The following is a 24,855-nucleotide window of genomic DNA, read 5'->3' on the forward strand; positions in this document are numbered from 1 at the left end:
CTTATATCATTCTACCATCTACAAAGCGAATGATAGAAATAGAATGCTATTTACGTATGCAACTGTGGATCTATGAAACTGGATAAACGCCAGTGTTCCTAGTCATTCGGAAAGTGCGGACTAAAGAACAAATTGGCAAGAAGGTCCTAGGGAAAGGTTTTCTTTCTTTCTCTCTCTCTCTCTCTCTCTCTATCCCTCCAGTATCCCTCCCCTGAACACTGGATCGTGTGTCATTTCACGAGCAGAAGTAGCAGAGCTGAGACGGACAGCTTAAGTCACTGTCAGAAATGTTTTCCCCCATCTCTTTTATATATTCTATCTCTGTCACACATATACACACACACACACACACACACACACACACACCGGCAATGGCCAGGGAGGGAATGCTTGGTATCTTTATCCTTATGATATGGAAATAAACGCAGGCCAAGCGTGACAGCAGCAGGTTTAGCAAGCTCTGCCCTGCATACATGCCTCATAAATCTGTCTCTAACACTCGGGCTAAAGTGCGCTAAGCTGTACGCTTCAGAAACCACATATGAGACTACCAGGTTAACCCTGTGTGGAAGATGCTAACGTGGCCTAGCGTGACCCAGTGCTTCGACTTCACATACTGTAGCTCTTCATTTATAAACAAACTATTATTATTATTATTAACTATTATTATGAAGATCTGGTACAAATTTCTCTTTGTCCATCTTTACTATGCAGTCGTTACATACCAATGTTTAAGACTAAAACCATGTAATTTACTGTAATGATGCTATTTTCTGCTAGGGTCTTTATGTTTTTTTAATAGTAGTTGTAGCTTAAAATACAAACATTGTGTACATATGTGTAAATTTATACCACACTGTGAATTTATGTTGCCAGACGGCAACAAACTGTGACTTGTGGTTCACAAAATACACCATGCGCTACATTATTTTATTATAATATGGATCAAGATTAGATCAGATCTAACAAATTGTCACATAAAATAGCGCAAAACAAAATAACTACAAATGAACCCATTTTTAGATTTGTAGCGCTTTTACTCCTGAAGCTTAAAAAAAATAAAAACACACAAAAGACCCAAAGACAGCAGTTGCATAATCCCACACCCTTGAAGACTCTCCTCTTCTGTGTGTATGTGTGTGTATATGTGTGTGTGTCTTGCTGCTCGTCTCTACATGGCAGTAGAAGGTAATTGAATGGAAATGAAAATGAGGTGTGCAGTGGCAGGTGTCCAGCTAACTAACACTGACGCGTGATCAGAGGTGAAACACAGCTGCGTCGGCGGCACCGTCGCCATGAGCTGCTCTATTTTTAAACCGTTTCTCATAAAAATACCGTAAGTGCTGCAGCTCAGCCAGCAGACAAATGTACAAAAGGCAGCAAGCAAAAAAATCAGATCTTTCAGCATTATTTTCTATCCTATTATTTTATTATTATTATTTTTAATGTTTTCTGTTGGGTTTTTTTATTGTTTTGCCCATTTTAGGATGTTATTTTGCATTAATATCCACCTCTGTTCATTATTGTTACTAATTTGTATGCATGGAATTCCCTTAAAATATACTTCAAACATGAAGGAAGCTATTGAAGATTTCAGACATTTGACCTTGCTGTGACCTTGACCCTGTTTGGATCTATTTCAAAATCTTAATCAGTTTAACCACATGTTCTTAAGATATTGCACTAACGAGAATCTCAAATCTCAGACAAACACAGGGACGGACCGATGGCAAAAAGTGTAGCTACTCAAAAATGGGCCTCGAGTTCCTGAACGTGAACGTGTAAGTAACATCTTTGTATGATAAACAGAAAGGAAGCTATTGGGAAAAAATATTTTAGATATTTGACCTTGCTGTGACCTTGACCCTGTTTGGATCAAGTCTAATCAGTTCATCTGCTGGTTACAATGATTATTCCATATAACTTAGAGATGTTGCGCTTACGAGAATCTGGGATGGATGGAACCCGAAAACATAATGCATAAAAAATAATGTGAGTCAAAATTGAATAAAAATTGTTCCTGCTCATCTACATGAACCTTAACCCTATAAATGAACGAACCATGGAAGCATAAGCTGATAGAAAAGAACAGACTTTTGACTCCTAACACTAGCTCGCTTCTCCACGCTAGCGGCTAGTGTACTAGCATATTAGCTTGTGGAAAACAGCAATGGCTCTAGACAACAGTAAACAGGAACTGGCATTCCTACTATCTACTTAAAGGAGGGAAAACTCTTCTTCATTGTTGAACTGAACCATGTAGCTAATCACCAACTTTCATTGAAGTGATAGAGTTTTTGGAATCGTGTTTATGCGAAATAGCGTGAGAAATTCCACACATGATATTAGCTCTGTGCTTCACCTCTGCTAAGCAATGTCTTTATTCTCTTGTTTCTAAACACTACTACATCCTACTCGCAAATATTCGAAAGTAGACACTTCAGATGTGTTGCGCCAGACTCATAGTGTGTAGGATTAAGTAGTGCTTATCTCGTTTCTCAGTTCTCCCTCCTACATTCCCCTCTTTTACCCTTCCTCATGGTTTCCCATGCTGTTCCCTTTTTCTTGCACACATCTTGAGTCTGATATTAACACGTAGATGTTAATATCAGAAAGCCATGTTGTCTTGAACACTAGCTTTTGGGGCGCACTCTTGGTTTCGATGAAGGATTAAACCTAATCGCCCACTCCTCTTACACAAGTGCTCGTCCTGAATAACATTCTCACCCCCACACACACACCTCCTCACAGCCTCATAACAATGCTTATAATCACAAACAGAAATTTGCTTCCTGTTTACGCGTGTTTCTCAGTTTCAGCAGCTCTTTACGCTCGGCGTGTCTCAGCGAATTGATGAACGCAGGACACTGAATCGGCCCTGATGAAGATAACGGAGTAAACGATTAATGATTTGCTTGGCAGCTTCTTAACTTCATATAAAAGATCAGCTGTTGTGTGTGCATGTGTGTGTGTGTGTGTGTGTGTGTGTGTGTGTGTGTGCACTTTTATACAGCATGCAGGTCTGAAACTGGGTTAAACCAGACGTATATTGCAGGATGTGTGGTCTCCAGATTTCAAGAATCTCTCCAAGTCAGAAGAATGATGGCGGGATGTACAAAGTGTTCGACAGCGGAGTGTAGAAATGGAGAAAAAGCTCGAGGATCTCTGTAAAATGCACGAGTGCCTTCATAATGCATCATGTAAAAAATGACAACAAACAGAGTGACAGATTACACTTCGTGTTCGTGTACATAAAGGCGCCAATATTTTGAGTTGTTTGAATCTATTTGAATGATGTTGGAATTGTCAGTTTCCTCCAGATTTGGGGTTGCTGAGGTGTTTTATCCCATGCTTATATGTTATATGGTATATGCTTCTTAGCTTATATGTAGCAGAACTGACTGTACTGTATGTGTGAGATGCCTCGTCATGGTATAGTGTGTAATGCTCTAACAAAAAAAGATGAAATGTCTGTAAAAGTTTTTTGAAATCGTGTGACAGATATTCATCTCGCAATATAGAGAGAGTGTGTAAGACAAACACCCGTGTGTTGTATCTATGCTTTGCCCTTACATCAGATCACACTGCGCAGTGACCTGTTGCATGTCCGTCTAAAAAAAGGATGGAATAACGATGATGATGTTGATTTAAAAAAAAAAAAAAAAAAAAAAAAAAAAAAAAAAAAAGATCCTTTCACCAGACCATGTCTTAATCTCAGGAAGCGTTGTACCATAAACCTCAGAAGTGAGTTACTTAAGGCTAGTAATCTCTGAAAAGCAACAGAAAGCTTTGCCTTCTTCGAGTGATATCATTGCATAATCGCATTTCGTCCTGAAGGAACGTTACGACAGCAGCATCCTGACTTTAACTCCCACGCTGAGCAAAGAACTGCAACAAAACAAAAAAAGATGAAGTGTGGACATCAGGTTCTGAAGCATAAATGTCGTCAAAATATCCTCATTTTATGCACAAAAGGAATATTTACATTTAGAAGAGCAAATCCACTCTTTATTACTTTCACTCTTTCTTGCATATATAAAGCCTGTCGCTGCGTATTTTATAATTAATATCTCAAAAGCTTACTCATTACCAAGCGTCTCAAGGCACTGTGTATATTTCTGTCAAACTCAAACAAATATTGCATATTTTGCGGTTGGGAGTCGTTTATATTCATACTGGTGTCTCAAAGAGATCGTTTAACCAAATGTGCTAACAGGGCTAATAGTGAATGAGCGTAAATCCTATTAATATGATCTCATTCGGAGAATACGGAATTGCTGGACACTTGGGGCTACTGGCCTTCGTTAGTTTTTAGCATTGTTAACATTTTTGTTCAAGCAGTTCTCTGACAAAAAGTAAGAGCATTTCACGTATATAAGTTCACTTTAAGCATGAATAAAATATAGCAGCGTATTTGGCTGTACTAGATTGCTAGTTTCTAGTTTTAATGTCAGAAAGAAAGAATATTTAATATCATATAATATCAAAGGCTGCATCATTTAGTATATATACGGTAAGTGTCGTGGACAGGGAAAACGCTTCACTTAATAAATTTTAAAACTGATGTCTCTTTTGCACATGTACGTAAGTAAAGTTATAGCACTGTAGAGGAACCCTGTTTCTATTGAAATATATGTGATGCGCTTAATGATTCTGCTGTTAATTTGTTAGGATGGTGATGTATCTGCATTACTCCTGTGAGAAGTTAGCAGCTGTCTGCCGCCGGACCTGTCTCCAGTTTCTTGTTGAAATGTTCCCGAGACTAAAATCCCTGGAAATGAGACCAACTACAATTGCTGTAGGCAAATGAAATCGACTCATGAGCCACTTATCACATTCCTGTTGTCCTTAAAAAGACATTTTCCCCGCACAAAGCTGCGTGTGCCAAGTATATGATTACCAATAAGTGTCATGGAAGCTCTTGATAATCAGTTTAGCAGCAATTCCGCTTTCTATCACCAGGGGTTTGTACATACGCATAGTCACACCTCGAGCTGTGTGCATGCATGGTTTATGCATCGTGGATCAGTGAGACCCCTGATCTGTTGAGGTGGGCCAAAACCCACTATAGGGCTGTAAATACCCTTACGTTAAAAATGTCATTTTTTGGCAAAAAATCAAAACCAGATTTTTCATCACTTTTGGCTCTTTGCCAGAATTCATCCACTGCAACATCAGCCAGGTTTTCCCAGATGCCACACATTACATCTTCATATGTCTTCAAATTGGAGATTAAAAAATGTATGATATTAATTGTCTTTTATACCGGCTTTTATTTTCTTAATGTGGCCGTGGATGTTTCCTTGGAATTTTCTCCATGTTTAGCAGTTGGCCTCATTTATCAAGCTAGATATGAACAGATTTATTCCTAAATCATTAATATGAGCATTTACACAAGAAATTTGGTATTCATGAAAATCATGAAATTCATGAAAAAACGGAAAAACATTCATATCCTACTCGTGCACTCAGCTGATGGAAGATTTAGTGCTCGCTTTTTATTATTACATATTATTACATATTTTATTGGCAGAGTATTGAGGCCAAATAACTTCTGTTTTTTCAGGCTTTACCCTGATCGTTCATTTCGTGCTCCCTGCTTCCTGTGCACTTTACCTTTTATGGAGTTTTGTGAGCGTCACTAAATGCAAATGAGTTTTTTCCAGAAACATTTACTGATACTATTAGAAGTTATAAATGAATGCTCCAAAGGAATTAATTGTACTTTTAGGGATTAAGAGCTAAATGGAAGTCGCTTTCTATCACTTAAATAATACTTAGTCCAATTACTGTTAAAAAACAATGAGTTTGTGAGGAGAATAATTTAATTTGTTACTTTACATTAGCTGAAAATAATACAATGCAAAAAATAGGGGGAAAAACCCAATAAACTCCCAAGGCAATTACGAGTATTCCAGATATTGTTCTTCTGTGTGATATAATCTATTCTTCTGTGTGATATAACGCAGGTCAGTACTCATCATCATTGGACTCCAATGCATTTGGCCACCTGTGGAGCTGAAAGTAATTTTACAGCATCCATTATTTTTGAGAATTAGTCTGGAAAAAGGGAGAGAGGTACTCGTCTGTAGTTTGACACGGCTGCGCTGGTCACGCTGACCACAGAGGATGAGAATATCATCATCATCATCATCATCATCATCATGATGCCCAGAGGAAAATGGCACTTTAATGCAATTTCTGATGGAAAACTGAATGGAATTGGACATATCGGTGAACCAAGCAATGTCCCAGAACATCCCTTGGGCGAAGGCTACCAAAATTACCAAAACTATTCTGTGACCTGGTGAAGACTCGCTCACAGGAAACTCTTTGTGAGTGTGTGCTGTAGACACCGAGTGAGGAATGTGTCAGTCATCCCTCACGCAGCACTTTTAATTCTTTTTCTTTTCCTTCACCCCTGATAGAATTCCAGACTAAATTGCCTTCTTTTTGTAGACAAACACACGAGTGGGCTGATCATCTTCGTCCTGTCCAGATAGACATCTGCACTTTTTTATGTGGAGATGTCTCTTGTGCTTGGCAGTCGTTGTTGCCCGTCGTTATTCGTCTTTGCACATCTCTCCAGAGAATTTAAATTACTTCCAGCAATCTGGAAATGATACATTCTTTGAAAGTCATTTAGTTTCCTAAAGAAAGGAAATATAAGTCAAGATCTGTTATAACAACAGCTACAGCTACAAAGCCTCACACTGTAGATCCTTAAAATACCTTAATTTGTATGAAATTAAAATACACGGAATGTATTCAATTTTCTTATCATGCAACACTGCTGAATGCTTGATTCTGATTGGCCAGAAGGTGTTGATTAATTTTCTATAACAGCAGTTAGTTCTTGCTAGGACGTACAATAATAATAATAATAATAATAATAATAATAATAATAATAATGAAAATACATGTTATTTATGGGAGAGTCTTCGGGACAGAGGTGCTTTCCGGTCTCCCTGTAACATGACGAGCTGAAAAGAAGAGAGGTTGCTGAGGAAACTTTGTGGCTAAATTGTCCTGTACATGGTTTTAGAGCTTAGAAGAGATGCACATATTTGACATTTTCCATTTACAGTACTATATCAGAGCTCTGAGTATCGGCTGTTATCTAATACCAATCCAATTCTGACATCCCGTGTGTCCAAGTGCAGCATTCCAGCCCAGTACCAGCATTCACTCACATACTGGAGCATTCCTGGATTTCAGTCTTTGGTGTATTCTTAATCCGACATCATTTTAGTTTATGAAAAAATAAATGTAAAAAATCAGGGATGTGTGCTAAACTAAGGCTAAGTCAAATGCTGTTGAGCTAGTACTTAATATTCGTAACCATGCATCTGTTTGGTTTTTATGCATGTGTTGCCTGTTCCATATCCCACCTATCATGTGTTGAAGCTATGAGTACACTAGCACTGAAATATTTTAGTTGTGTTGTTGCATGTAGCTGCTTATGAGACATGGTTACATAACTTAGGTGAATATCAGAGGGTCAAGACAATCCAGTTTAATGGAATGCACCTTGCTCCTTAAGTGCTAGTGAGCTCATATAGCTTACAGTATCAACACACACACACACACACATTTTTATTTGGATCATGATTCTTTGGCGCCTGTGTGATCCAATAATAGTGTGAAAATATGCGTGTACACGTGTGTGTGTGTGTGTGTGTGTGTGTGAGACACTGTGAGGGCAAAGAAATGCTGTGTGAGAAGTGATAGTTCACACACACGCACACACATTTTTAGATTATGATTTGTTGGCATGTATGCTGATGTAAATAAAAGCATTAAAATGTATGTATGTATGTGTGTGTGTGTGTGTGTGTGTGTGTGTGTGTGTGTGTGTGTGTGCATTCTATCTAATTGTTGCCTTGCCAACAACCTGGGTTTCTCAGAGGAATAACACACACATGCTGCAGACGTTCGTCGCCCCCCTGCGCCGGCTCTGCGTTACTGCAGGATGAAGTTGTAGATTTACAGCTTCAGAAAACATCTCAAAATACTATTGAAGAATGAATGTCAAATTTTCAACTTTTCAGCAACAGTTTTTTTTTTTTTCCCGTTTTTGTTTACATTGTTCCAAGTGGTGTACAGAGAACAAAACACACTGACTTGAGTAAAAATACTGCTACTGTAGTAATAATTCCCAAGAAAATGACTCAAGTAAGAGTAAACAAGTCGTCTGGTAAAAAGCTAAAATTGAATAAATATTTTATAAATCACTTTTTAAAAATATTTCTACAGCTGACACGGACGAAAAGCACCTGCACATAAAGTTAGCCAACTCATACTCATTTGTACATGTTGCTAGCTATCTAGCACACATTATGATAACACCTGAGTGTTATCTATAGCCTAAATATATATATATATATATATATATATATATATATATATGTATATATATATAAAACACACTCGCTACTGAACATCGACGTGACATCTTGAGTTTAATACAGAGCTTTTATACTAGCTAGCTAGTCCAGCTCACTCAGCTAGCTAAAGGACAATCTGTACATGTTTCTACGCTGTGAAATGCTGATATCTCCACAGCTTTTGGATCGTAGTGAAGATCACACTGTTTCCATTAATGGATTTGAAACTGAACGTAGCTGATAAATCGGGTCTGGGATCCGCTATTGGGTTTGGGTCTCCACTATCTCAGACATTGCTGCAGCTGAATAAACATTTGGTTCCTGAAATGTAGAGTTTTGTCAGAAACTGCTTTATTTCGATTGGCTCTTGAAACAGAATTATTTAAACTCTTTTAATCTGCTTTAGGATTAAAGGCTTTTTTTTACTCTGTAATAGTGATCAAAAATAAATGTAGCGAAGGTGTACACACTCAATACACCCCTCCTTAATGGACTTAATGTTCTGTCAAAGGTCATCATTTATAAGTTCAACACAATAATCATACTTTTGGGAATAGTGCAGTCATTTCCTAAGTCGTATACACTGACTGTTCGCATTTGCCTGCAGAGCCATTGGTAACAAAGCCAACAGCAGTCCTAAAGGCCAGACCCCAGACGAGAGCAACCGCCGCACGGACGCCAACTCCTCCGTCTCAGACCTCGCCAACTCCGTCACCAGTGACATGCTCATGGTAAGACAATGACGTGTGTATAAGAATACCTGTGTGTTTTGTGGATCATCTACTCCATCCGTCCTTACCCAGCATGTTGCGGTTTTGAGTTGGATGTATCTTTTAACCGCATGATGTGGTAAGTAAGGGGTATAAGTGGTGCTCTCTCCCACTCCAATCACTCAAACACACACACACGTGTCGAAAAGAGCTGTTTTCCAGGGAGAGCCTGGTAATTAAAATAGGAACACATCACCAGGGGGGCAGTCAGGAAGCATCTTTACCAGGTCTGCCTGGCATTATGTGGGTGGCATGGAGTTCATTCTTTCCTTTTTTTTAATCATCATGCCTAATGATGGTGTTTCCACTTGTAGCAGTGAACTTTCCCCAGACTCTGAATCTAGACTTGGCTAATTTAACAGGTTGCTCTTTTTTTTATTATTATTATTAATTTGTTGGCTGGAAGAAAGAAAGGAATCCCGTAGGATTGTATTAGGAGCGTCTACAGAGTTCTGGCTTGTTCTTCACTTCCTGTTGCTCTGGCCATGTATCCTGATCATTGCTTTCACTTTATCTGGTTATCAGGTTTCCGCTTACACCAACAGAGCTTATAAAAAGCTGGACAGAAGCACAGACTCAGTTATGAATTTGAGTGATGTACTGTAGCTGAGCAACTGTAGAAGAACTTTAGGAGCTGAATAAAATTATGTTCTGCATCATTGCTTTTTGTTGTTAGAATTTGTGAATGAAAATCAATTCTTTGTCCTGCTGCTCTGCTTTCCACAGCATAGTGGTAGGGTTCACATAAAAGCCCCACCCACGTCCAGTCTAGGCCACACCCACTTCTACACCCGCTGATTAGTATTTAAGTTCTGGTTTCTGTGTGTTTCATCACTTCGCTCATGCTTAGTCTTGTGTATGAATTGTACCATGTTGCGTTTGCTCTTGTTTTTGTTTGTTCCTCAGGTGATTCTTTTCACTTTGTGTCTTCACTTTCCAATCTCGGAAAATTATGGTCTGTTATGTAGCTTTTACAGATTGACATAAAGTTACTGCAACAAATTAATTTCATAAATGTATACATTTAACCTGCCGTTATTTACAAATTCTGTCCTTAATTTAAATACATTGATCTAAGAATAATTTTTTTTGGACACAATTTTGGACAAAATGTCTCAGTTTGTTTCTTTAAGCTATGAGTGAGAAATAGTGAGAAAAGGGTTAAACATAACAGAATGTCTCTCTGGCAGTTGTCTCCAGGCTCTGAAGAGGAAGAACATGAGGGTCCGGTGTGTGAGAAGCTTGGACGAATACAGTTCAGCGTGGGCTACAGCTTTCAGGACTCCACACTTACTGTGAAGATCCTTAAAGGCCAGGATCTACCGGCAAAAGATTTCTCCGGAACCTCAGACCCATTTGTTAAAATCTATCTGCTGCCAGACAAGAAGCACAAACTGGAGACCAAGGTGAAGAGAAAGAACCTGAACCCTCACTGGAACGAAACTTTCCTGTTTGAAGGTAAAGAATCTCTCTCTCTCTATCCCTCTCTCTCTCTCTTCTTCTCTTCCAGTGCAATTAAATTAATTACAGACTAGCTTTATCAGATAATACCACTACGCTGCTATTATTGCCATAATCTCAGTTTTGAATCAAGCTATAATATTCTTGTGCGTATTGTCCAGACGATGCCCTTTTACTTGATATTTATTTTTCGATTTCCAGTTAAAGGGGGTTCAGCCAGTAGGTCGGAAATCCATTCAGAAATCAAGACCTTGGAATTATATAGGGTTCCCTCTGACTTCTGTGAAAAATAAATTAATGTGCCACAGGTGGTGTCACAGCTATCTATGGCCAGGAGTCTAAGAGAGCAAAAATTGCCTGTGCTTTCTGGGTGGGAGGGGCATACTCTGTCTCCTCTGTCAATCAGAGCGATACTAGCCAGTCGCTGGGCGTCTGTGAGCGCGTATATGTGGAAGCGAGCAGTTGGTGCTTTAATGAAACCCTCATGTGATAGCTAGCTAGTGGGTGGGAATTATGACCAAATTGGAAGAAAATGGGGTAAAGAAAGAGTTAATGTTATATAGTATGCAATTACATGCTATCGTATATACAGATGGGGGACATATAAGAAAAAAAAAATGTGGCTTTTGTAATTGGTAGGTGTGCTATTCCAGCATTTACGGTAATTTGCTGCTGACACCTAAAAACACTCGAAAACACTCGCTTCAATAATTCACAGCAATTGTTGTGGCATAAATTTCCAAATTGTAGACAAACTACATTAAAGCAGACACCTAGCTACGAGATATGCTATCTGATATTTTAGTGTTGATATTTGCTAACTGAATTAAGTGCAAAGTGTAGAAGGTTTCACTCTAAAACTCTGTAACTCTGTAACATATCCCAGAGAATACGGTATAGACATATCTGTTTCTGGCCTCATATGTATATATGTTCCAGGTTTCCCGTATGAGAAGGTGGTCCAGCGCACTCTGTACCTGCAGGTGCTGGATTATGACCGATTCAGCAGGAATGACCCCATAGGCGAGGTGTCCATTCCTCTCAACAAGATCAATCTCGCTCACACGGAGCCATTCTGGAAAGAGCTGAAACCGTGCAGCGATGGCAGTGTGAGTCACATCCAGCATTTCTGTGTGTGAATGTTGGTGAGCGCAATTCTATTTCTGCATTTGAAGGGAAGAAAATTGGACAGAATAGGATTGACAGAGCTCGAGGGGAATTAAAGATAATTGCTTAATCGTGTTTTGGCTCGCAGGAGTATGTGGTGCTCCTCGTTCCTCATGTAATAGGCATCAAGCTGCGTGCTGTCACCAATCTAAGCCCGCAAAATGTACAAGCAAGCCATTAGCCTGTCCACTTACACACTTTCCAGGTTATATTGACACACAGTTTGCATAGTAGGCCTCATTCAGGGCTGTGAAGATCTGAGGTTAGTGTTAGCATGTGTCTTCCTCCTCTACCGCTGAGGCGTGAAACATATTGACGCTGAGGCACTGAGGTTAGCATCACCATTTCACATCTAATACATCAGCCAAGACATGACTTGTTTCTGAATCTTCCTTCATTTGCACTTTAGCTGTGAACATACAAGTAAGCAAGTACACATGTAGCCCGCAGGTTAGCGTAGCGGAATGATGTTATTACAATACTGTATTTAAAAGCTTCTACACATATCTCTGGACACTGTAATGCTGTATAGATAATGCACTGACATTACATTTGCTGACTAAATTAACCCATGGTTAGTCACCTCACTCTCCACTCTAACAGACTGCAAGTGCAAAGCAAAACAGTGAAGGAAAAGGTATTCCTCAGTTGGAGCTACACTTCTGTCTGCCATTGTTTTGCTTTTTTTTCTAATTCAGAATTACTGGATGTGAGTCTGTGTGATATTCAGTCAACTTTGATTGACATAGCTTATGTCTGGAACACAAATCTCAAAATCCTGCCTCCTCCTGAAACAGACGGCGAGTAATCTGTGTGTGTGTGTGTGTGTGTGTGTGTGTAGGGGAGTCGAGGTGACCTGTTGGTGTCGTTGTGTTACAATCCCACGGCTAACACCATCACTGTGAACATCATAAAGGCACGCAATCTAAAAGCCATGGACATCGGCGGCACCTCAGGTAGGCCTGTAAACCTTAAACCAGCTCAGTGTCAGTGATGGTGTCAAGCACAATGAAATTCAGTGTTATATAAAGGTTCTTTATGTGATTTTAAGGAGCATGAAATCCAGGTTTAGAAACAAAATGACTTGGCAGTAGACCAGTGCCAGAATGGAGTATAGTTGTGTAGCTTACTTGCTTTTTATTACATTAGTGTCGCAAGCAACACACCAGCCACTTCTCAGGTTTTTTTTACTAGCATTAAAGGACACATTTAAAATTTAATATCGGAAAATAAATTTTAGTATTGACCCATCCCACTTTTATTATGCATTCTTTATATACAATGAGACATTTTGTGTGAAATGTGTTTATACTGTGTGCACTTTAGACCCCTATGTGAAAGTGTGGCTGATGCACAAAGACAAACGGGTGGAAAAGAAGAAGACAGTGGTAATGAAGAGGTGTCTGAACCCTGTTTTTAACGAGTCCTTTCCTTTCGATGTTCCTGCTCATGTGCTGAGAGAGACCACCATCGTCATCACAGTCATGGATAAGGACAGACTCAGTCGAAATGATGTCATAGGCAAGGTACAGTTGTAAAGTCAAACTCACTCTCACACATGGTCCTGAATAAAGCGTAAGATTTAAATGTGTAAAATATTTTTCTATTGTGACACAAAGGTTAATTAAAAAAAGCCAAAAACAGCAGACATTTGTAGGTTGCATGAGTATTCGCCCCCCTGGGTCAGTTCTTTTAAAACCATCTTTGGCTGCAATTACTGCTGCATATCTGGCTCCTGATAACTTTTCTTCTAGGTTTGCCCTGTATGTAGCCCCATCCATCTTGCCCTCAACCCTGACCAGTTTCCCCGTCCTTGCTGATGAAAAGCATCCCGACATCATGATGCTACCACCACCATGCTTCACTGTGAGGATGGTGTTCTCAGGGTGATGAGCAGTGTTGGGTTTCCACCAATTCATAAATTTATCAGTTTAATTCATAAATCTCAGACCAGAGAACCTTTTTCCTTATGATTGTCCCATGAACAGCTCCTCTCAGCAGTTGTGCCGCAGTCTTTCTAAGTTTTAATAATGGAATTAGTGGTGCTCTGCATTAAGTTTGTGATATTTTTCTAAACAAACCCTGATTGAGACTTTTTCAGAATGTTTTCCTGAACTTGTTTTTATAGCTTTGTTGATTACTGGAAAAAGTGCATTGACTCTTTAAAGTATAGCTCACCGAAGCTTGTGGGGAGGGCTGCCAAGTTTCAGCAAAACTCCCACCCCAACTACAACTCAAAACCCGCACAAACGACCTGAAACTAGACTTTTTTAGGGGGTGAAACAAGTTAACGGTGGTGCACTTTTCTGATTTGCATTTTATATCTGCAGTACACAGATATTATATATGGGACCTGACAACTCTGCTCGCAGGAGAAATACCAAGTTCATTAACATAATGTGAAATTTAACTTTAATGGAAACTATTCAGTTTTAGCCCACCCAAAGACTGCCTTGCTGAGTTACATAATAAAACCTTATTTCTACCATATTTCTGTACAAAACAAAAGAAATATGCTTTCATTCATAGAGCCGCTCCTCCATATATGTTACACAGACCACAGCACTCTGCACAGGACAACATGTCTCTTCAGGGTCTCTATTTCATTAGGTTAATAAATATATATATATTGTTAAAAAAAAAAAATAAAAAGTTCATCCTGCTTGGTTTTTGTTGCTCCTAAATGATTGCTTTCTATCATTATTAAAAGAAAATGTTCTCTGAAAAAGTCATACTGTCATTATATTGAAATGCCACTTAAAGGATGCGAGACGTGGAAGCACTGCGAGTGCGGCCAAGCTTTATAGTAGATTGTAATAGCACATCAAACGAACCTTTCTGGTCTTTCTGGAATGTTACAAACCCAAAAACTGAAATAAATCTGGTCAAACCTGGGATTAGATGGCAGCTGTTGTCAAATGTAGCCTAAGCAACATTTAGTTTCTTGATTTGGGAAAGACATTACTGCTTTGGATAAGCATTAGATAGAAGATAGAAAGTTTGCTAGAAGGTTAGTGGTAGCAGTATTAAACATGGTGGTATGAAAAAAACAGTTCTGGCATAGACCACGCCCACTTACAATTTAAATACGAAAACAGATAGAAATATTTTGAGCACTACACACATACAGTGTTTTATATACTGTATGTGTATGAAAACATAAAAAGGGAAAAAAGTGCTATTTTCTGAGATTTTTCTATTCTCTCTCTCTCTCTTTCAACTATTCAGATCTATCTCTCATGGAAGAGCGGCCCCGCAGAGGTGAAACATTGGAAGGATATGATGGGCCATCCTCGCACTGCCGTTGCCCAGTGGCATGCCCTCAAGGCTTAATGGACCCACCCACTAGCCCCGCCCCCAGATTAACCCCACACCCACAAGCCCCTGTTAATATGCACAAGCTTGAACACGGGTACCAAAAGCCATCCAACATTTGCTCCTTTTCTGTCCTTCTTCTATGTGTGTCCACAGATGGACTCATTCTTTCACTCTTCTTTATCTAGTTCTTACCTGTTTTTCCTGATTTGCACCTGCTGAGATCCCTTCTTTCCCTTTTTGCCAAAAAAAGAGGCTAAGCACTGCCAAGAAGATTGTAAAAGTCCTGTGTTATGTAATGGAAAGCAGGCTTGTCTTCCTTGAGATTATTTATTTTGACTGTTCAGTTGTCCGGGGAACAACCCAACATCCGACCAGGATGATGGGACTTCCAACCAGCCGAAAAAGATAAAAATCCTTCCCTTCTACTGCCATGTTTTTGTAGTCCTTCCTCCAGTTATCATTCCCCCCCATAAAGATCCGCAAGGATCGCATCGCAGTGCAATACCTGATGGATGGAGAGATGAACTCTTTACTTGAAACTCTTCGCCATCTCTTGCCAGTTTTCCTGGCATCAAGTGTAGAAACCCATTTTTGCTGGAATTCCTTGTCATCTGTTTGTTACTGTGGGTGCCGTGATGTGACAAAAAAGTTGTTGTTAAAAAAAAAAAAGACTCACCTTTTTTTTTTTTTGGCTGGATCAAAGGCTTAGGGCGTTTGCAGACCTAATTCATTTGAGTTTTGGTTTGAATCAAAACGGTTTTTGTCAACATCCAGATGAAGTTTATTCACTACAATAGTCCTGAAATTTCTGTGTCAGAGCTTTCTTTAGGTAGCCAAAATGAATTGCCAGTTGCACCCCGGGTTTTCATGTCGTACACATGTATCGTGTATGATGCATTACACTATTCCGAAATTCTTTTTCCGGAGCACTGAAAGAAAGCTTTCACTCTGAGCACCTTTAAAAGCTGGCTTTTCCCAAGTCAAAAGGTGAGTAAGACGTGTTCCTGAATCAGTATTCCTTTGTTGTTCCTGGATCAACACTGTGTGCTCCCTCCAGCACCTCCGACTCCTGAGCCGGTAAAAACTTCCTCCAGAACACGCGAGTTATTGCGTAGCTGTACATATACCAAAATCTGAAATTCTTGACAATCTTCATCATGCACCTCTTTCATTATTCATTTAATTGAGGACTGTTAGGGTTTGTAATTAGAAGCTATGTAGCTTGCTGAGCTGAGTGGTGCGTTTCTATGCTACACATACAAACGTAATATTGTCAACAAATGAACAGTATTGCTCAACATGCAGAGCTGTACAATGGTTTTCCTCTCTGGAAGCCAATTGGTGCATGTGGAGGAAATCTTCAGGTGGCTCAGGAATGGGAGGAATGACATCGGATGGTTCACTGGTGAAAAGGGCTGTTGACCATGGAACAACGAAAAGTTCATCCAGGAACATCTCTTACATAAAGAAACATTCAGCTCTTAGCCTAGCTAACACAACTGGAACAGACAGTACCATAACTTTATGTGTATCAGATAGCTTTCATGCTTAAATCAGACTGTACCTGAACTATAGCCAGTGCTATGTCATGATTTAAACTTCTACTGATGTGCATGCACCCATCCAAACCAACAGACCTGAGGAAACATCTGTGTCTGAAATGACCAAAAGAACCAAATGATGAAGGTGTGAAAGCGTCCTTGGTGCGAATACAGTCGAAAAGATGCTAAACATTCCAATCATGTATAAAACAGGGCAGGCGGGAGGAAATGAGAACTGCTCATTGTTGTTTTGAAGTCAGTTCAAATGCTTCCATGACAGAGAGGTTATATGGTTGGTGGCAGCAGATGTGTGTTTGTGTGTGTGTGTTTGTGTGTGTGTGAGTGTGTGTGTGAGACATTAGACCAGTAGAAATGCACTATTATTAGAAGCTGCAAACCTGATGCAGTGTGTGTGCTGCATCACCCGCATTATTTTCTTAACCAGATCACTGCCAGTGTTAAACAAACTTCTTAGTAGAGTTTATTTTTTAAGAGCCAAAGTAGTAGTTTCAAAAAAAAAAATCACACCTGCTGAGCAAAGAATGAGTTTGAAGGGAAGTAGCAGTTGAAAATATCATGTATCTTGTGTGTGAAAGTTGTAATTTATCCAGTCTTATTGTCCTAATGTCTGACTAGTGTATGTAAGAGTGTTAGATATGTGAGTGTTTGTAACAGGGACAAAGCGATTCAGGTGGAACTCAGCTCAATATTGCAATTTAAATGAAATTAAGCCTTTATTAGCACTCTTACAGAAACCTTATTTTACACTCCTGTAGTTTACTGTATTTTCTGGATTGTAACACTATGATTTTGAGATTGAAATCATGGCATTCCTTCATTCTGAGCAATGCTAAATTTGCTAGCACTGGGTTGGGCTAACAATGCTAACTGAATTACCTGAGCACTTTACCGAAAAATAAAATGCACTGTAACATGTAATAAAATAAGGATAGTGCCATATATATGACATAAACATTTTTCTGTTCCTGGTCTCATGTGTCTGTATCTTCTAACCGAAGGTACGTTACATATGAAACCAGGCACTATCGTTAAGTTGGTGCTAAAACAGCATCAAAAATCTCACAGGAGTGCTAGCGGAATTTAGCATTACAATGTGATTGGACACGCAAATGCTATTTACGAAGGGATTTACGCTCTGGGATGTGTGCGACACTCGAGAGATTTATTGTCCAGAAAGTACAGTATCTATTGTTGCTTTTTAAATAGACATATATAAGCTTAGTGGAAAAGTGTGTGTGTGTGTGTGTGTGTGTGTGGGTGTGTGTGGGTGTGTGTGGGTGTGTGTGTGTGTGTGTGTGGGGCTTGAGGGACTCTCATGTGTGCTACGAGTTTTGGGTTCTTTATTTCTGCTCACCTCTGAGTAGTGTTACAGTCTCTACAGTAGGCATGTGCCAATATTACATTTTTTGATCTTTCACACTTTATATTCTATTTTATTTTTATAAAATAATAATCACTAGGCTAATAAAGTTGTAGATTCTGCCCCCATGTTTATCTCACATGCATGGAACGTTTGTGCAGTCCTCGTCCTGAGTGGGACAGACTTCATCGTGGAAGCACTATCTAGGCAGCCTAGCTCCTCCTAAATTAAATGCTGATGTATTTGGTGATTTAAAGTGCCTATGATAACAACATATGCTGAATTTTGTGATTTTTGGTTATTGGCACAAGCCTACTGTAAAGGTTCCAGATATGGGAACCTGAGGAGAAGTGTTTGAGAAACAAGCTACCGGTGTAATTTTCTTAAACGTAAAGTAAACCTGATTAACATGTAGGTAGCGGAACATCGGTATTAAAGGAATAGTTGAGTTAAAAATTAAATGTATACAGTTTTTCTTCTTACCCCAAGTACAGTCCAGCAGCCAAGACATCTCTGGCGTTCAGTATTTTCTTCTTAATTTTACGCTGAAGGTGCTAAAATCTTTTCCATATATACACATCTTCATCTACTTGCTTCCGATTACTTTAAGCTGTGTAATATATTTGAATTAAATCAAATTGTTAAATATATCACATTATCAAAAAATTGAAGTTAATTGTCTTGTTATATCCAACTTTCTGGTAAAATTTCACCTTCAAATTTTAGTGCAATTTGGGAAAAAAAGTGATTTTGGTTTCCTTTGTGATTTATAGCATTCAGCTACATTGTGAAGTTTAGGTTATTTTTATAGATAGCAGTTATACCACCCTGAAGATCTGGTTGAGCTATATGCAGTATCTACCTTGACGATTATTAGTTGCATTAGCCTCATAGCTCACCCTTGTCTTGGCTGTTCGACTACATCTGGTGTTGGTGGAAAATGTTCATTTTTCTGTCACTTTGAGGAGAATGAATTTTTGACTGTACTTGTGACAGTGAACCATTTCATATAAGCAATATTAACACAGAGAGATTGTGAATCCTGTAAAGTAAATAAGAAAGAACGAGGTAACCCATTCCCACCAATGCTATAATCACACACTCAGTGTGTCTGGAGTATCTGTAACATTGCACTGACATTTTGTCCTCCAAATTCTGACTGGAAGTGTCAGGCAGGAAGGGTGAGAGACATCAGGCGTGAGAATCTCTGGCAGAAATCTCTTGCTTTTTATCCTTCTTGTGCATAACCAGCTGTGACAAGCACGACCTTCGCCGTACATGGAGGGAGAGCTGAGCGTGTTAAGGACAAATCCAGACTGAAGTAAAAGTAATGGCATGGTAGGGAGGAGCTGTCACTGGGAATTTGGATTTTAAAAAAATGTGTAAAAGAAAATTGACAAACAGTTGAGGCCAAAAGTTTACATGCACATAGGCTCAATTTTTCACAACTCCACACATTTCATATAATCATACATTTCCTGTGTTAAGTCGATTACGATATCTACTTTATTTCCATAATTTCAAAATGAGCCAAGAAACAGATTTATTTCAGCTTTTATATACTACATCAGATTTGCAGTGGGTCAAAAGTTGACATACACTTTGCTCGTATTTGGTGTGGTTGCCTTTTAATTGCTTGAACCTGAATCAAGCCCTTGTTGTATCCTTCCACAAGCTTCCCACAATACTGTGCTGGAATTTTCTCCCCTTCCTCCTGACAGAACTGGTGGAACTCGCTCCCTCGCTCAGACATGCTTTTACAGTTCAGTCCACAAATTATCTCTGGGATTCAGATGATGCTGCCGTCCCCATGCTTCACAGTTAGTTTGGTGTTCTTCAGATTAAAAGCCTCATCCTTTTTCCTCTGTACATAGTGCTGATCATTATGGCCAAACACTTAAATTTTTGTTTCATCTGACCAGAGAACACTGTTTCACAAGGCTGGTGATCACCTTCACACTTCACTCTGAGTAAGGGCTTCAACCTTGTGCAACAGTTTTTAAGACCATGGTGATGCAGGAATTTCTTAATGGACCTGATGCTTCCAACTCCTTCTTCAGTTCTTTTGTTGTTGTCTTGGGGTTCAGTTGAACGTTTCGGACCAAAGTTTATTCATCCCTGAGAGTTCATTTGTGCCTCCTTCCTGAACAATGGAGTGTCTGTGTGGTCACAAGACTTTTATATTCTCATATAGTTGTTTGTACAGATGTTTGGAAATTGCTCCTAAGGATGAATCAGACTTCTGGAGGTCCACAGTTTTGTTTCCTGAGGTCTTGGTTGAGTTGTTCGGATTTTCTCATGGTATCAAGTGTAAAAAGGCACTGACTTTGAAGGTAGGGCCTTAAATACAGCCATGGGTGCTCTCCCAATGAACTCCTTATTGTTACAATTGTCTAATCAGAAGCTTTTAAAATTTCTGAAATCTTCCATATTGCTTAAAGAGACAGTGAACTTGGTGTATGTAAACATTTGACCCACTGGAATTCTGATATAGTGAATTAAAGCTGAAATAACTCTGTCTCTAATTGATTGTTTTAAAATGACCTCTGATGAGAAGAAAGTTGTTGTTGTTCCTTTTTCAGCTGTTCCCATTAGGGGTCGCCACAGCAGGTCATCGGTCCACGTATTTTGATTTGGCACAGTTTTTACGCTGGATGCCCTTACTGACGCAACCCTCCCCAGTTTTATCCGAGCTTGGGACCGGCACTGGGAGAGCACTATTGCATGCCACTGGGGTTGGTTCCCTGGCTGGGAATTGAACCCGGGCCGCAGCAGTGAGAGCGCTGTGGCCTAACCACTAACCATGATAACATGAAATGTGTGGAGTTTCAAATGTGTTCAATTTTGTAATGAAACCCAGAAAATGAGAGGCGTACTGAACTTAAAGTACTAAGAAATGTCAATTAATCTTTTGTCGTTGAATAAGTCTCTGCATTGTGAAACACAGGAAATGAATAGTCCACTTTCTCTTTGCCACTTCCTAGTGTAAACTCAGGGTGAGGCAGGTGTCAGAGGTAATACATTATTTAAAGGATACCTACATTGGGAGTTCATAACACATGCATAAGCATTTACAATATAATGAATGACTAAGTGTTGTACAAAAAAAAGCATAAAGTTTTTCAGTTTATGAATTGCTTTGCCATACTTTATAATTTTTTGGCCCTCAATTATCCCATATTCAACACATTGGTGTGTCCTCAGTGTAGAGTTGTATATTTAGATGCTTCATGAAGGAATTTGAAGCCTGTACAAATTTAGTGGTTTGTAACACTGATACTTTGAAGCATCATTAACAATAAAGTGCCCATAAATCTACAAACTTTGCTTGTTAAATATTATCCAATGCTCCTGATCGTGTTATGGCTGATTTCTGTGTCACGTTTCCTCTCAGATCAACACATAAAGCCATTTGGTTTAAAATACATCACGTCATTGTGAACATCCTGACATACGATTATTTTTGAACCTCAAATTGAACCTCATAATTATATATAATAATTACAACTCTAATTGGTCAGAAGTTGTTGATCAGACTCATCGGAGGTTGTAATACTGTACGTTAAAAGGATGAGCCACGAGAGGCCGTGTGTTACAGTGATTTTTATTACGGGATTTTTATTACGATTTTTATTATTGAAAACGTCTGGTTGATATGAGGAAGCTTGGAAACGTTTATTTAACAGTTATGGATGGAACCTCGAATATCTTTGTAACATAAGTATAGCTGTTCCTTTAAGTTCCTCAATAACATAACATGATGCATTTTCCTTTAATCGTTAACAATTGTAATTCTTGGCAAGTGCTGTGGCATAAGAGGATAAGAAAATAAGAAAATAATCAACTTCATGGTGCTAATGGCCTTGTCTTTGATTATTGATTATTCCTATAACAGCACACCCTATTGTGCTTTATTCCTTACATAACACATTATCCATGCTTATGCATGTATTATAAAGTGGTAATGTAGGTCACCTTCAAATAAAGTGTTGTCTTCAAGTCATATAGGAAGCCTTTAAAAGTAACTTAATGTGGTGTTATGGGTGTTGGATAAGTAAGACTTTACAACTAAAACTTAGTCTGGAGTAAAAAGTGCAATGCTTACTTCTCTCTCATGTTCTCGAGCCGATACTCACAACTTTCACTTTCAGAGTTTCAGTTTGAGACATTTTTTATACTTTAAAGCTACTCTGTGTGTTGTGACCTTCCTGAAAATGAACTCAGCCAGCACACGAATAGGTGTTTGTGTGTCACATGTCAGAGTTTGATGACCTTTAACAGGAGAATTGTAAGATATTGATGGACATGGCATTGGCCGTGCTGTAGAATGTGTGTGTGTGTGTGTGTGTGTGTGCGTGTGTACAGATTGCAATAGTGTTAATGTCGTGTGTTTGGATAATGAATCCCATCCTCTCTTAGTTCCCCCGATCACAAGTACAGTATGTGATGTGCACAATATAATTTCACATGTTGATTTATTTTGGCATAAATGTACAGTGTACATAGGTATAAATGTGTATATAAAAAGAGGAAACAAACAAAAGGCCTCCCTTCTCTTTATTGATTTATTGAATTCATTTTTAAACCTTTGGAAGTTTAACCTGAAAAAGTTAATGCTGGCTCTGATAGAAAGGAGTCAGAACACACAGTGCATCACAGCTTGCTGTATATAGAGCTGTGTAACTGCAGACCGGTCAGAGAGCCCATGCTGACCCTGTCCACCACCCAAAGCACCTATAATTTGCAAGTGAGCATCAGAACTGGACCGTGGAGCAACGGAAGAAGGTGGTCTGGTCTAATGAATCACGTTTTCTTTTACATCATGTGGACAGCACTACGGGAAGAAAGCAAGCTGGTGGAGGCAGTGTGATGCTCTGGGCAATGTTCTGCTGGGAAACTTTGGGTCCTGGCATTTATGTTGATGTTACTTTGACACGTACCACCTACCTAAACATTGTTGCAGACCAGGTACACCCCTTCATGGCAACGGTATTCCCTAATGGCAGCCTCTTTCAGCAGGATAATGCTCCCTGCCACACTGCAGAAATTGTTCAGGAATGGTTTGAGGAACATGACAAAGAGTTCAAGATGTTGACTTGGCCTCCAAATTCCCCAGATCTCAATCCGATCAATTATCTGTGGGACGTGCTGGACAAACAAGTCTGATCCATGGAGGCTCCATCTCGCAACTTACAGGACTTAAAGGATCTGCTGCTAAAGTCCTGGTGCCAGATACCACACACACCTTCAGAGGTCTTGTGGAGTCCATGCCTCGATGTGTCAGAGCTGTTTTGGCTGCACAAGGGGGATCTACACAACATTAGGCAGGTGTATTTAATGTTATGGCTGATCAATATATTTAGAAGCTACCAGTATCTATATATTGAAATTATTTTATTGGCCAAGCAGCAGAGACAAAGGGTGTGTTTTCACACTTGGTCCATTTCAGTGCTCCAAATGGTCTAAGAGCCATGACTCAGCATTTCTTTTTTTGTGCAAAAGTGAAGACAACAAATGAACTCAGACCCCTCTAAAGTAACTCACTAGCGAACCATGTACAGACCACCTTCAGCGTTGCCTCAGTCCGCTTCACATTTTGCTTTATAGATAAAGAGCTTGAGAGTTGCTATACATACATAGCTTCAGTTGTCGTTCACTTTGCATGGGGTTTTCTCTTTCAGTCAGTGTGGTCGAGCTGCTCATACAGAATCAGTGTTTAAGCACTTGTACCTTGTTTAAATTGTAATACTGGACAAGAGTCATACAAGCAGTCTGCTTTAATAGATCTACAACAAAATGTACGCTTTTATCCTAAGATCCTCCTGCTATTCTAAAAGACTATAAGAGCTCTGGACTTTCTGAAGTTCATTTCAGTTGGCTCTCAGAGCCCTTTTTAAAGGCTTCCTCAAGGTTCCCAAGGATTAGGTTTAGAAACATTGTGTTGTAGAGTTCTGCAGAGAACCATTAAGGGACAAACCAAAGGACTCTTCAGTGGTCTTGCAACTCAAATAATTAGAGAGTTTGTTCTATTTGCTCCAAAAGTCTTGAGTGAAAAGAGTATTTTGAACAAAGACATGAAAAGGTTTAAGGAAATTACCAAGAGGAAGGAAAGGTGTAGCATGGAGGGTGCAATTTAAGGACAGAAGGTAGCAGGGCAAAGAATGAATTGTGTGGTTGTCACAGAACTCACACACACACACACACACACACACATCAAACATGCTGGAGGATGACAGGAACATGTCAGAGGAAAATGGGAGGAGTTGGTGTCAGCTAAGCCGAGCTCCACATGTAGCATGGGTCAAAAGTGAAAGAACCTTGGTAGGATGGAGAAGATATTTCATATTGCCCTAACATGACTACCCATATCAGAAATAAGCTCTTTACAAAGAAAATATAAAAAATCCTATCTTAAAGGGAGACTTTTACAAAATATCAATAGTCTCGGTCTGAAGATTGCATTCACCAGAACAGACCCAAACCCAGAGCAGGGCCAGACCCAGAGCAGGGCCAGACCCAGAACAGGGCTAAACCCAGAGCAGGGCCAGACCCAGAGCAGGGCCAGACCCAGAACAGGGCTAAACCCAGAGCAGGGCCAGACCCAGAACAGGGCTAAACCCAGAGCAGGGCCAGACCCAGAACAGGGCTAAACCCAGAGCAGGGCCAGACCCAGAGCAGGGCTAAACCCAGAACAGGGCTAAACCCAGAGCAGGGCCAGACCCAGAGCAGGGCCAGACCCAGAACAGGGCTAAACCCAGAGCAGGGCCAGACCCAGAACAGGGCTAAACCCAGAACAGGGCTAAACCCAGAGCAGGGCCAGACCCAGAGCA

At 39.6% G+C, this 24,855-nt stretch overlaps 1 protein-coding gene across 3 annotated transcripts in view; it reads left to right on the plus strand.

Annotated features, from left to right (window-relative positions):
* The window catches only part of syt7b (synaptotagmin VIIb), a 96,421-nt gene extending 73,080 nt beyond the window's left edge, over positions 1–23,341 (plus strand). For 2 of the 3 annotated variants that reach the window (XM_026910876.3, XM_053238161.1), the window contains 6 exons: positions 8,995–9,118; positions 10,348–10,615; positions 11,558–11,727; positions 12,627–12,741; positions 13,112–13,311; positions 15,014–23,341. In XM_026910876.3, coding sequence (XP_026766677.1) covers positions 8,995–9,118; positions 10,348–10,615; positions 11,558–11,727; positions 12,627–12,741; positions 13,112–13,311; positions 15,014–15,118 — 982 coding nt within the window. In that variant the 3' untranslated portion in view covers positions 15,119–23,341. The remainder of the gene's footprint in view (positions 1–8,994; positions 9,119–10,347; positions 10,616–11,557; positions 11,728–12,626; positions 12,742–13,111; positions 13,312–15,013) is intronic. The other variant, XM_026910877.3, reaches the window with a different exon arrangement.
* The last annotated feature ends 1,514 nt before the right edge of the window (positions 23,342–24,855 follow it).

Source organism: Pangasianodon hypophthalmus, chromosome 11 (assembly GCF_027358585.1).
Source record: "Pangasianodon hypophthalmus isolate fPanHyp1 chromosome 11, fPanHyp1.pri, whole genome shotgun sequence".
Lineage (NCBI taxonomy): Eukaryota > Metazoa > Chordata > Actinopteri > Siluriformes > Pangasiidae > Pangasianodon > Pangasianodon hypophthalmus.